Source organism: Carcharhinus amblyrhynchos, chromosome 28 (genome assembly GCF_965287045.1).
Source record: "Carcharhinus amblyrhynchos chromosome 28, sCarAmb.v2.hapA, whole genome shotgun sequence".
In the NCBI taxonomy this organism is placed as follows: domain Eukaryota; kingdom Metazoa; phylum Chordata; class Chondrichthyes; order Carcharhiniformes; family Carcharhinidae; genus Carcharhinus; species Carcharhinus amblyrhynchos.
The window spans coordinates 30,034,577-30,047,259 of NC_137351.1; the positions used below are offsets into that span (position 1 = coordinate 30,034,577).

General features: G+C 43.3%; 1 protein-coding gene across 1 annotated transcript in view; it reads left to right on the plus strand.

The window, feature by feature from the left end:
* adamtsl3 (ADAMTS-like 3) overlaps positions 1-12,683 on the plus strand; it is a 548,277-nt gene that overhangs the window by 496,169 nt on the left and 39,425 nt on the right. Inside the window, exon 22 of the mRNA XM_080214139.1 lies at positions 9,929-10,056. Within this exon, the coding sequence (XP_080070265.1) occupies positions 9,929-10,056 (128 nt within the window). The remainder of the gene's footprint in view (positions 1-9,928; positions 10,057-12,683) is intronic.

Below are 12,683 nucleotides of genomic sequence, written 5' to 3' on the forward strand. Positions count from 1 at the left end.
GAGGATGTGTCTAGGGCGTGGATAGAGGAGAGCCGGTGGATGTGGTCTTTCTTGATTTTCAGAAGGCATTTGACAAGGTACCTCACAAGAGGTTATTGCAGAAGGTCAGGGGGCATGGAGTTGGGGGTAGGGTGTTAGCGTGGATAGAGGACTGGTTGTCAAATAGGAGGCAGAGAGTGAGGGTCAATGGGTGCTATTCGGATTGGCGGATGGTGACTAGTGGAGTGCCCCAGGGGTCGGTGCTGGGGCCTCAGCTATTTACCATTTATATAGATGATCTGGAGGAGGGAACCGAGTGCAGGGTGTCGAAATTCGCTGATGACACCAAAATTGGTGGAAAGGCAAATTGTGCGGAGGGTGGTGAGAGTCTACAGAAGGATTTAGATAGGCTGGGCGAATGGGCCAGGAAATGGCAAATGGAATTTAATGTTGGCAAGTGCGAGGTGGTCCACTTTGGTAGGAATAATGGTAGGAAGGATTATTACTTACGTGGAGAAAAACTGCAGCAGGCGACGGTGCAGAGGGACCTCGGGGTCCTTGTGCATGAGTCGCAAAAACCCAGCTTGCAGGTGCAGCAGGTGGTCAGGAAGGTGAATGGGATGCAGGCCTTCATCGCGAGGGGGATTGAATATAAAAGTAGGGAGGTCTTGCTGCAGCTGTATAGGGCATTGGTGAGGCTGCAGCTGGAGTACTGTGTGCAGTTTTGGGCGCCGTACTTACGCAAGGATATTTTGGCCTTGGAGGGAGTGCAGAGGAGGTTTACTAGGCTGATGCCGGAGTTGAGGGGGTTGAGCTATGAGGAGAGGCTGAATAAATTAGGCTTGTACTCGTTAGAGTTTAGAAGAATGAGGGGAGATCTCATTGAGACGTATAAGATGATGAATGGGATGGATAGGATAGAGGTCGAGAGACTCTTCCCGCTCAGAAAGGACAGTAGGACTAGGGGGCACAGCCTCAAGATAAAGGGGGGGCGGTTTAGAACAGAGTTGAGGAGGAACTTCTTCACTCAAAGGGTGGTGAATCTCTGGAATTCTCTGCCCGTTGAAGTGGTGGAGGCTGCCTTGCTAAATATTTTTAAGACGCGGGTTTTTGATAAGCGAGGGGATTAAGGGTTATGGGGAGAGGGCGGGAATGTGGAACTGAGCCACGACAGATCAGCCATGATCTTATTGAATGGCGGGGCAGGCTCAAAGGGCTGGATGGCCGACTCCTGCTCCTATTTCTTATGTTCTTATGTTCTTATTCTTGGTACAATGCTGTGCAGCACCATTACCAGTCTCTGATTTTCTCATGGTGAATTTGCTGCGTTCAGCTGAACAATACAAAGCAGATCATGAACATCAAACTCCTCAAGAGCTCAGCAGAGGTAGAGCCAATATTAACGCTATATAGGAGAATTTCACAGCAACTTCATTGCAGTGTTAATGTCAGCCTTACTTGTGACTGATAATTAAACTTTCACTTTATATTCTGCACCCTTTCCTTTCTTTCTCCCCTATGCACTCTATGTTTTGTGTGTATAGAATCAAAGAGATTTACAACATGGAAACAGGCCCTTTGCCCAACTTGTCCATGCTGCCCTTTTTATTTAATCACTAAGCTAGTCCCAATTGCCCACGTTTGGCCCATATCTCTCTATATCCATCTTACCCATGTAACTGTCGAAATGCTTTTTAAAAGACAAAATTGTATCTCTACTACCACCTCTGGCAGCTTGTTCCAGACTCTCACCACCCTCTGTATGAAAAAATTGCCCCTCTGGACTCTTTTGTATCTCTCCCCTCTCACCTTAAACCTCTGCCCTCTAATTTTAGACTCCCCACCTTTGGGAAAAGATGTTGACTAGCTGATCTACGTCCTTTGTTATTTTATAGACCTCTTTAAGATCACTCTGAAACCTCCTACGCTCCAGGGAACAAAATCCCAATCTATCCAGCCTCTCCTTATAGCTCAAACCATCAAATCCCGGTAGCATCTTAGTAAATCTTTTCTGCACACTTTCTTGTTTAATAATGAGGATGAGCTGAACTGCGCTCAGCATTCCAAGTGTGGCCTTACCATTGTATAGCAGGTAAGAAACAATATTTTTCACTGTATCCCTATACATGTGATAATAATGAATCAAATCAAATGATTATCTGTCACGATAATACAAGCACTCCTCATATTCGTATCATTAGTTACCAATAATAGGTATTACCAATAATATGATAGGTTGCGGGAGCTCAGTCTTTTCTCCCTGGAGAGATGAAGGATGAGAGGTGACCTGATAGAGGTTTATAAGATGTTGAGAGGTATAGATAGGGTGGATTCTCAGAGGCTATTTCCCAGGGCTGAAATGGTCGCTACGAGAGGACACAGGTTTAAGGTGCTGGGGAGCAGGTACAGAGGAGATGTCAGGGGTAAGTTTTTCACTCAGAGGGTGGTGAGTGAGTGGAATCGGCTGCCGCCGGTGGTGGTAGAGGCGAACTCGCTGGGGTCTTTTAAAAGACTTCTGGATGAGTACATGGGATTTAATGGGATTGAGGGTTATAGATAGGCCTGGTAGGTAGGGATGTGATCGGCGCAACTTGTGGGCCGAAGGGCCTGTTTGTGCTGTAGCGTTCTATGTTTTATAATACTTGATGGTCAGAATTATATTTAGTGTGATAATTGTAACTGTATTGACTATTGAATACTTGAAACTCAAGTGTTTGGCATGCATTGACGGTCATTTTTTTTATCCTCATTTTGCATGTTTGAGTTGGAAGAGTAAGCTACACGTTAAAGTGTATCGTGCCCGTGTTTTATGATTAGCGTATGTTTTCTTTGCAGCAATATCCTGGGATACGGAGTCCAAATAAGGCACCGTCTTCAATTCTGATTTGAAGTTCAATCTGATGCCCCCCTGGGGGAATTGTTGAAATAAGTGCTTGCAGGCTCAAAGAAATGACAGTCCATAAATCATCATTGAAGAAAACTATTGTTACTTTTGCCATCACAATAGTTGAAAAGCGAGCCACTGACTTGCAATCTAGCAACTTCTTAAATGCACTGTGGATCTTATTTCAGTTTTAAGTATCTCCTTGACTAATCTTATTACACTTATTTTGGTTTCTGTTTCTCGGTAACAGTACGTCTGTTCAGTAAGTCCTGTTTGTAATTTTCTTATTCCCAAGTTGCAGCCCCCAGTCATAAGTTCAGTCATTTATAGTGGTTTTTTTGTTCGGGGTTACATAAACCAGACTTCCACAAGGCTCGTATATCGCATCCATCGATGTTAATAAATAGGATTTTATTAATATGACATCATGGTATTCGGCTGAATCGCAATCTGTGCTGGATGTTCTTCTTAGATGCATGATTTCATGGGTATATTCCCTCAAGTACAGGGAGCAGGAAAGTGAGAAAGAAAGAAGGAAATAAACAAGGAAAAAAACTTACATTTGTATTGTGCTTTTCATGATAAATGGATATCGCAAAACGCCTTTCAGCCAGGGAAGTATTCTTTTTCCAAATGTGGTCATTATTGTCACAGAGCCTTGTAGCACAGAGACAGACCCTTGGGTCAACCATGTCTGTGCCGACAGTAACCTTACGGCATGGTGGCACTGTGGTTAGCACTGCTGCCTCACAGCGCCAGGAACCCAGATTTGATTCCCGGACTCTACACATTCTCCCCATGCCTGCGTGGGTTTCCTCCGAGTGCTCTCGTTTCCTCCCACAGTCTGAAAGACGTGCTGGTTAGGTGCATTGGCCATACTCAATTCTCCCTCAGGGTTACCTGAACAGCGCCGGAATGTGGTGACTGGGGGATTTTCACAGTGACTTCATTGCAGTGTTAATGTAAGCCTACTGTGACACTAATAAATAAACTATAAATAAATACCAATCTGTACTAATCCCATTTACCAGCACTTGGACCATAGCCTAATGTAGGAAATGTGGCAGTCAGTTTGTACACAGCAGGCTCCCATGGACAGTAATGTTCCAATAATAATGTAATCTGGATTTTTACCATGTGGATTGAGTGAATAAATATTGGTCAGCACTTTGGGGAAAACTCCCTGTTCCTCTTTATTTCACACAATGGGATTGTTCACATCCGAGAGACAGGGCCTCAAATAAATCACCTGAAAGAAGAGAAATAGAAGATTAAGCAATGACCAAATTAAGATAATTAAATGATTTGTTAAGTTAGATATCAACCTATTTCTTCTGGTGGGAAGAGTCCAGCCCAAGGAAGCATAACCTCAATATTAGAGCGAGATCCCCTTTAAAGATGGCGCCCTGGTCTCTGTGTTTTGCTGGCTTGTTTAGTCACTGTCTCCCTGCGTAAAGGCGTGAAACGCCCCCATGATTTCTTTTGGCAGGTGTCATAAAAGCTGGAGAGAGAAACCAGCCCAACATGCTGGTTTTCCCACCAGAAACAACACTCTGCCATTTCTGTGGTAACATTTAGCCCCTCATTTCAGGTATCTGATGACCAGTTATGACAGATTGATGGATACATTTAGCGCCTGAGTACTTGCTGAGAAGGTTAAAATGTATACCTAAACAGGGCATCAATCAAAAATTGTGGGTGGTCCAAATCTGGCTCCAGCCTCCTCTCGAACTCTTGCCCAGTGTCATGTGGTGGTGTATCTGTCTGACTCCATTAATGAGAAGTAACAAGTAATGGAAAAATGAGATGATATAGCATAAATTTATGAATCGCCCTGCATTCTCCATTGCCTCCCTATTTTAGCTTCTATAACTTCACAGGTGTCGATGTCCCAGGTGGTTGTTCCCAGTCATTTCATTACCATCTGATTTTCCTCAGCAGTTGCTAGTTGATGTGGAGATTTTTATTCCTAGCATGACAACCTAACCTCAGTGATTCTGTGTCTGACAATCCGTACTGGTAATTATAACCCTCCCTTCCAGCGGTCCTTGAATCTACTTCTTTCACTGTGCGCTGCATGTAACATCTATATCATTTACACCTACCACATGTCAGAAAGAATAACGTGCACTTGCTTATTCTCTTATCACATCCACGCAGCGTTCCAAAGTAATTTGCATGCCATAAATTATACTAGAAATACAGTCTCTTGTTGCCGTGTATGTAATCTTGCTTTCTGTATCTGATTGTGTACACGTGTCTATAGAGGAGTGTTTTGCTCACTAGATGTAAAGTACTTAATATTTAAACTCAGTATTTATAGCCAAATAATCATTTTGAATAGAATACCAAACCAATCCAGACTGTGGAAATGTAGTCATCATCGGTGCTGCATTGTTAACCCTCATCAGGGGTTTGAGGAGAGGGATTTTCCCTCTCAATTTCCACCCCCACCTCCCTCCTTCCTCCCCTTCAAAACTGACAAACGTATCCCCCCAGGAGTCTGGCTGTTAGGGGGGAGTGAAGATTATAGCCTGGTGCCAACACTTCAGACATACCTCAGTTAGATGTAAAGCACCACAGGACATACTGAAGTCACAAAAGGAACTATATCCCAGTCAATACAAATTAATTTATTCCCAGTGTGAATTTGGGCTTCCTATTGCATCAATTAGCTACCGAATCTTATTGGAAAGACATCTCTCTAGATTTGATGGAAAGATACAATATGGGACTCATTTAAACTTGTTAATAAAAACAAACTATTGATATTAACTGATCAACTACAAAAACACGATAGATGGCAAATGGTGCTGTTTTAAAAGTATTATATAATTAAAGCTTTTACTTTGTTGGAACACATATATTTATTAAATGGAAACATGAAAAGAGTACAGCGCATTCAACCTCATTAAATAGCAGAGCAAATTCAATGGGCCGAAAGGCCTACTTCTGCTCCTACGTCTTATGGCATTCCTGAAGGACTGAATGGTTAATGATATACTTCATAATGTACCACAGATAACCCTCAGCAATCTCAACATTGCTCATATTGCAAGTCATATGTTTTTACTGCTTAGAGATATTCTACTGGTACCTAACAGGGTGAATTTACTGATCCTGTATACAACCACGCTCAGACAGATGAGAATTGGTGTTACGGTGTTGGGAGACTTTTGCCAATTTCTGTTAAATTGGGCACATTATGGGGACTGAGGGATTAATGTGGATGGCATGGTGGCACAGTGGTCAGCACATTTTCACCAATGTTTGCTCATTTTCGCCATGTCTATGTGGGTTTCCTCCAGGTGCTCTGGTTTCCTCCTAACATCTGAAAGACATGCTGGTTAGGTGCATTGGTTATACTAAATTCTCCCCCATTGTACCCGAATAGGCGCTGGAGTGTGGCGACTATGGGATTTTCACAGTAACTTCATTGCAGTGTTGATGTAAGCCTGCTTGTGACACTAATAAATAAACTTACAACTTAGTGTACTTATCCCATTGACCCACATAGTATCTTCACATGAATACTTGGAAGTAATAGTTAAAAACCAGGCATCTAGTAGATTGGATGAAATATAGAGAGCATTATGGGTGATATCACTTGCTCCACAGCTCCAAGTTGGGCAGCGTAATGTCACGGTGACATCCAGACTAATGCTCTGGGAACATGACGGTTGGTGGAATTCAAATTCAACTGATATTAAAAAACCTGGAATTGAAAGGTTTGAAATTGGAACTTTGCCATCCTTACCTGATCTGGCCTCTGAAGTAAAGTTTATTTAATAGTCACAAGTAAGGCTTACATTAACGCTGCAATGAAGTTACTTTGAAAAATCCCCTAGTCGCCACAGTCTGCCGCCATGCGGGTCAATGCATCTAACCAGCACATCTTTCAGGATGTGGGAGGAAACCGGAGCACCAGGAGGAAACCCATGCAGACACGGGGAGAACATGCAGACTCCACACAGACAGTAACCCAAGCCGGGAATCGAACCCGGGTCCCTGGCACTGTGAGGCAGCAGAGCTAACCATTGTGTTACCGTGCCGCCCCATGTGACTCGAGACCCATAACAATGTGGTTGACTCTTAGCTGCTGTCAGGGTAATTAGAGGTGGGCAACAAGTGCTGGCCTTGCCAGTGACATCCACTTCTCATGAACAAATTCAAACAAGGTTTGATGTTTCTCATTGAAGCACTTTGGAAAAATAGAATGTACCAAAGTACCAACCGACTCAAAACAGCTTCTTCCCTGCTGCTATCTGACTTTTGAATAGACTATTTTGCATTAAGTTGATCTTTCTCTACACTCTAGCTATGACTGCAACACTACGTTCTGCACTCTCTCATTTCCTTCTCTATGAACGGTATGCTTTGTATGTACAGCACGCAAGAAGCCATACTCTCCACTGTAAACTAATACATGTGACAATAATAAATCAAATCCAGTCAGCCCATGGCTGATTTTATTCCATTCATCCGCAGCTTTTGAATGTTTAGCCTTTTAGTATTCACTGTCCTGTGTGAGATGCCTGAAGGTGATTTGATCGACAACTGGCTAAAACTTACCAAGGCCGATCCTTGGGAACAGCTAGCCTGGTTTACTGTTTCTCTAACTGGGCAACGTTCCCCTGTAAAATGATGCACCATATGTGTTAGTTCTGCAAATCATTTTTTCCACTCGTTGCAAAGGGCAGTACAGCACATTGTGCTGAACAAAACTAAATTACATTTTGGTATTGTTTCAAATGGAATTTGATTCATCTGCTTTAATCTAAAGACCCAGTTTCTCAGATAAGCTTGTAAATCTTCAGGAAACAGAAAATTCCTGTTTATAACTGTGTAATAATCCTTCATCTCATCGTCTCCCAACTGGCCCAGTAGATTCTCTCAAGACCTAAGCCACTTATATCCATTTGAAATAGTGTGCAATTCTTTTATGGGACCATCTTCGCAACAGATGTTTTTGTGTTCTCATGGGATATGGGTATCTTTGGAAAGGTTCACATCCCTAGTTGCCCTTGAGAAGGTGCTGTGGGGCTGCCTTCTTGAACCACTGCAGTCCATGAGGTGTAGGTACACTCACAGTGATGTTAGGGAGGGAGTTCCAGGATCAGTGAAGGAACGGTGATGTATTTCCAAATGAGGGTGGTGAATGGCTTGGAGGGGAACATTCCAAGTAGTGGTGCTCCCATGTATCCGTTGCCCTTGTCCTTCTAAAGGTAAAGGTCACAGGTTTTAAAGGAACTGTCACAGGAGCCTTATTGATTTGCTGTAATGTATCTTATATATAATACACACTCCTGCCACTGTGCATCAGTGCTGAGGGCGTAAATGTTTAAATTGGTGGATGGTGTGTCGAACAAATGAAATACTTAGTTCCTGGATAGTGTCAAGCTTCTCGATTGTTGTTGAAGCTGTATGAAAGTGGAGAGTGGTCTTGATTTGTGCCTTTGTAGATGGACGGGCTTTGAGGACTCAGGAGGTGAGTTACTCACCTCCGAATCCCTTGTCTCTGACCTGTTCTTGTAGCCAGTGTATTTGTATGGCTGACAGAAAAATGCTGGAAAATCTCAGCATGTCTGACAGCATCTGTGGAGAGAGGGTCGAGGCAACATTTCAAGTCTGGGTGACTCTTCATCAGAGTTTGTGTCCTTAGAATATTTTTAAGGACTAAAATAGTCAGATGTGCAACAATGGGATCCGTGTGTGCCTGGGTAATGCATTGTTTTATTTTTGTTTATGTTATACCTTTATAAGTCATGGGCCAGAATTCTCCCATCCCACCTGCCACTGGAATTCTAGCAGGCGGGGGGTGCGGACCGTGTTAAGGTCCATCAAAGTCAAGGGTGGGGGGGGAGAAATTCCAGATTTCAGGCAAGTGCAGCTAGAGAATCCCACCCATGGACTTTTACTAATGCACATTATAACTGGTTCTAATTTCTCTTTGCATTTAAACATCGAAAACATACAAATAAAATCCCTCAGCATGTATCAGTGGGTTAATCAAAGAGAAGTATTCAAGAATATTTAATTTGCACTGTGATTGAAAAGCCTGTAAAGCCCCAGTTTCAATGTGGTGCAGAGGACAAAAACACATGGGGACAATCTTACCACTGCGCCCTGCCAACCGATGGGTGAGGTGAGCCAGTTAGATCGCGAGAGATCAAAGTTGCACCCGATTTCTTGCCTCTTATCAGCACCGGATATCCAGTGCAACCAGCCTCATGCACATTTCCACTGTGAGACTAAATAAATTAATTAAATGTATCTTAAAGATCATTTAAATGGAATTAGTGAGCCAAGGGTGGGGTGGGGGTGGGGGGGATCATCACGGCTGCAGAGGTGAGGGTGCAAATGTCTGCGGAGCCCCACAGCGGGGGAGGGGGGGGGATGAAGGGGAGCTGGGTTTTGGCCATAGAGACTGGCCTGCTACAGCAACAGAGACAGTGACAGGTTTCTTTTCTCAGAGCAGAGACCTGCACACGCGCAATTGCACTCTCTGCTGCTATCAGCCAGCTTTTGGGTGAGCTCGCACCCACCTACAGTGGAATGCTTTTGCATAAAATTTGACTGGTGTCCTCGCCGAAAAAACGGATCTGAAACTCTCCCGTTTGCCTGCCCTTTCTGAATTTAGAATATTTTTGCCAAAATTGCCCCCAATAAGTTTGAGAGGCAGGTGGATACTGAGAGAGGGAGAGTTGAAAGTTTATGTATAAGAATGTTTTTGATAGGGGGAATGGTGTGGGAAATGGGGAGTGGACGTTCCTTTGCAAGGGTATGCTAATTTGGCCAAATGATTTGAGGAGGGACAAGTTGGACATTTCTGTAGCTGGATGCGTTAGCTCGGCTGAGTGATGTCAGATAGGAGGTGTAGATTTCCGCAGAAAGGTGTGCGAGATGTGTTGAATTTTGTGAAATGAGGGGATGAGGCAATTAATTATATAACAGGACATTTGTTTATCAACTCAAAGTATGTGGGTTAGAGAGATTCCTTTGGAAGGATGTGCCACCAGCTTAAATGATCTCCCTCATCTGGACTTCCATTTGTGCTTGTTGCAGGATATTATTGCTTGGATCTTCAAGACTTCAGATTCAGAATGTCACAAGCCAGGATACTGGTCTTTACGGATGCACAGTGAGCAGTAAACTTGGAGCAGATACTGAAACCTCATTACTGTTGTATTCAGGTAAGTTGAAATTCATAATTGTGTAAATTGAAAGTGTAAATTGAAAACCATTTTTACAATTATTGAACAGAAAATTCTACATGTTTTTCCAAATAGAAGAAATTTTAGATTCCGTTTATTACATCCACACAGAATTTGCACATGATATTTCTATGACCTCTTGTTCAAATTATTTGTTCATTCCACAGTGAGGAAATGTGTGACTTTGAAATTGTAAACTTGCCTTTTATCTCTTTCCAATGAGGGGTATTAACAAAAATATTGCCCTACTTAAACGATGAGTTATGATCGCTGAATAGGTTAGAATGTATGTTAACTTTAGGAATTTTACAACAACTTGTGCTTGGATAGAGCATTTTCCGAAACTCTTTCCATAGAGGACAAGAATGGGAGATTGGGATAGGGATCAAAACCAAGATCCAAGATATAAAATAAGAGGATGTTTTGATGGGAGGAAGGTAGCTTAATGATATTGTTCCAGAATGCATTGCAAACAAAATTAGAATGAAGGGCTGAACTTTATGTTGGGGACAGGAGGCCCATGCTCTGATTGAAAGCCTGTTTGCTCTTAGCCAGTTCATCCCCACAACTATTCAATGGCTGCTGAGCCTGAGGGTTGAGGTAGGACTTTCGCACCCCCATCCCTACCATCAAAGAGCTGCTGGTCAACCAAATGCCCAGCGGTTTTCCTGTCCCAGCAGTGCCACTGAATGCAATGGCCACCACTGGGTCTTCAGGCAGTCCCAAAAGGTGAGCAGCATGGAGCCTGAACCGGAGTCTCATGAGGGCTCGGCTGACCAGCCCAAATGAGGATTGATGTGGGATGTGGTGAGGGGAGGGGTGGGGGTGGTGCTTTGAGCGATAGAGCGAGGGACAGGAGAAATGTGGAGTGGGTGAAATATATGGATGGGGAAAGGGTTCCAATGGACACTGTGTGTCCAAAGAGAAGATAGCTCTGCCTACCTCCTGCTACCCACCCCTCAACCTGGATACCAACCTCCCCTGTTGCAAGTAAACTCTCTGCAGTGGCACGAGGGAGGCTTTGAAGTCATGGGGGTGGGCGGGTAGGTGGCGGGCACAATGTCGCTGCATGGTGCCCCATTTTATGCTCCCTATTCCTCACCTGCCAACCCAGTCCTTAGAGAGCATGAAATTCTGCCCAAAGTGAGAAAGGCTACAAAGGAGACCTGGATCAGAAAAGTGGAACGTAGCACTGAATGTGATTACAGATCTAGGGTGATAGAAGAGGATAACGATTTTGAAATTGGTGCGTGGACAGGTAGGGAACTAGAGAAGGTTGGCAAGAATAGACTGACTTTCACTAACTTCCAATATACCCACAGAACAACTGAAAGGCGTAATATGTCTTTAAGGAATAGCAACATGTCATGACTAGAGGGGCAGTGTGTCATGTGATCCAGTTTTAGTTTCACTTTTGCCCGTGGGTAGAACACAGCACAGCTCGGACACTGATGTCCTCAAAACATGTCTGCCCAATCACCATGCTGCTCTCTTAACCCTATCTGATTCTTCAACTCCATTGCAGTCTGACCGAAATAATCCTCGTGTAGTGTAATAGGATCGAAGGTTGTTAAAAATGTCATAATCTTGCTGCCACACTCTTTGACCACTGCTGAACACCAAGCTAAGCTTTTGTAATGATACAAATGCACCAATCATTCATGAGGGATTGGGTAAACATGTTGTGGTTTAATTTATTAAGACGAGGAACATGGAAAGATTTGAACAAATGTAGAAAGCTTGAAGACATCAGTAGCAGGGTCCTGCTCCCAGGCAAAAGGGAAACAAAGATCAGATCAGATGACACACTTCCCTTCCAATGATGCCATGCTGCGATCCCTTAAATGCATCTTGCAAAACAAAGGACAATATTCATTTCTTTCAGAATAATTCAATCTTGAAAGTTTCTATTCATCCCACCACTAAATGTCCTGAAAGACAGCTACATCACTCTGATGAAATCAAGCTACAGTAAAGATTATTGCATACAAGCATTTACTACGGGGGATTGGCACGGTGGTATGCAGGACAGAATTGGACAGGATACAATTCATAAGGGGTGGGCACACAGCAAGTGTCAACAGTTGAATAATGAAATGGCAAATGCATGGATAAGTTTAAAGTTTATTTATTAGTGTCAGAAGTAGGCTTTGGCTAACACTGCAATAAAGTTACTGGGGAAATTTCCTAGTCGCCACACTCTGGCGCCTGTCTGGTACGTTGAGAGGGAATTTAGCATAGCCAATGCACCTAACCAGCACGTCTTTCAGACTGTTGAGGAAACCAGAGCACCCGGAGGAAACCCACACAGACACAGAGAGAATGTGCAAACTCCACGCAGACAGTGACCCAAATCTGGAATCGAATTGGGTCCCTGGCGCGTGTTTCAACAAGGGTGGGGAGTGTTGTAGAGGATGAAATGAATGGCCTTGTTGGTGGAAAGAATGAATATAGTTGTATTTGCAATACCTCATATAAACAAGTGTGCAGTAATATTGGCTTAAAACTTTAACATGGCTTGCTGTAACAGTCATTGCAGAAAACTGTTCTCCCATTGCAGATTATTAACAGCAATAAATTGTAATCTTATGACACTTATGATGATT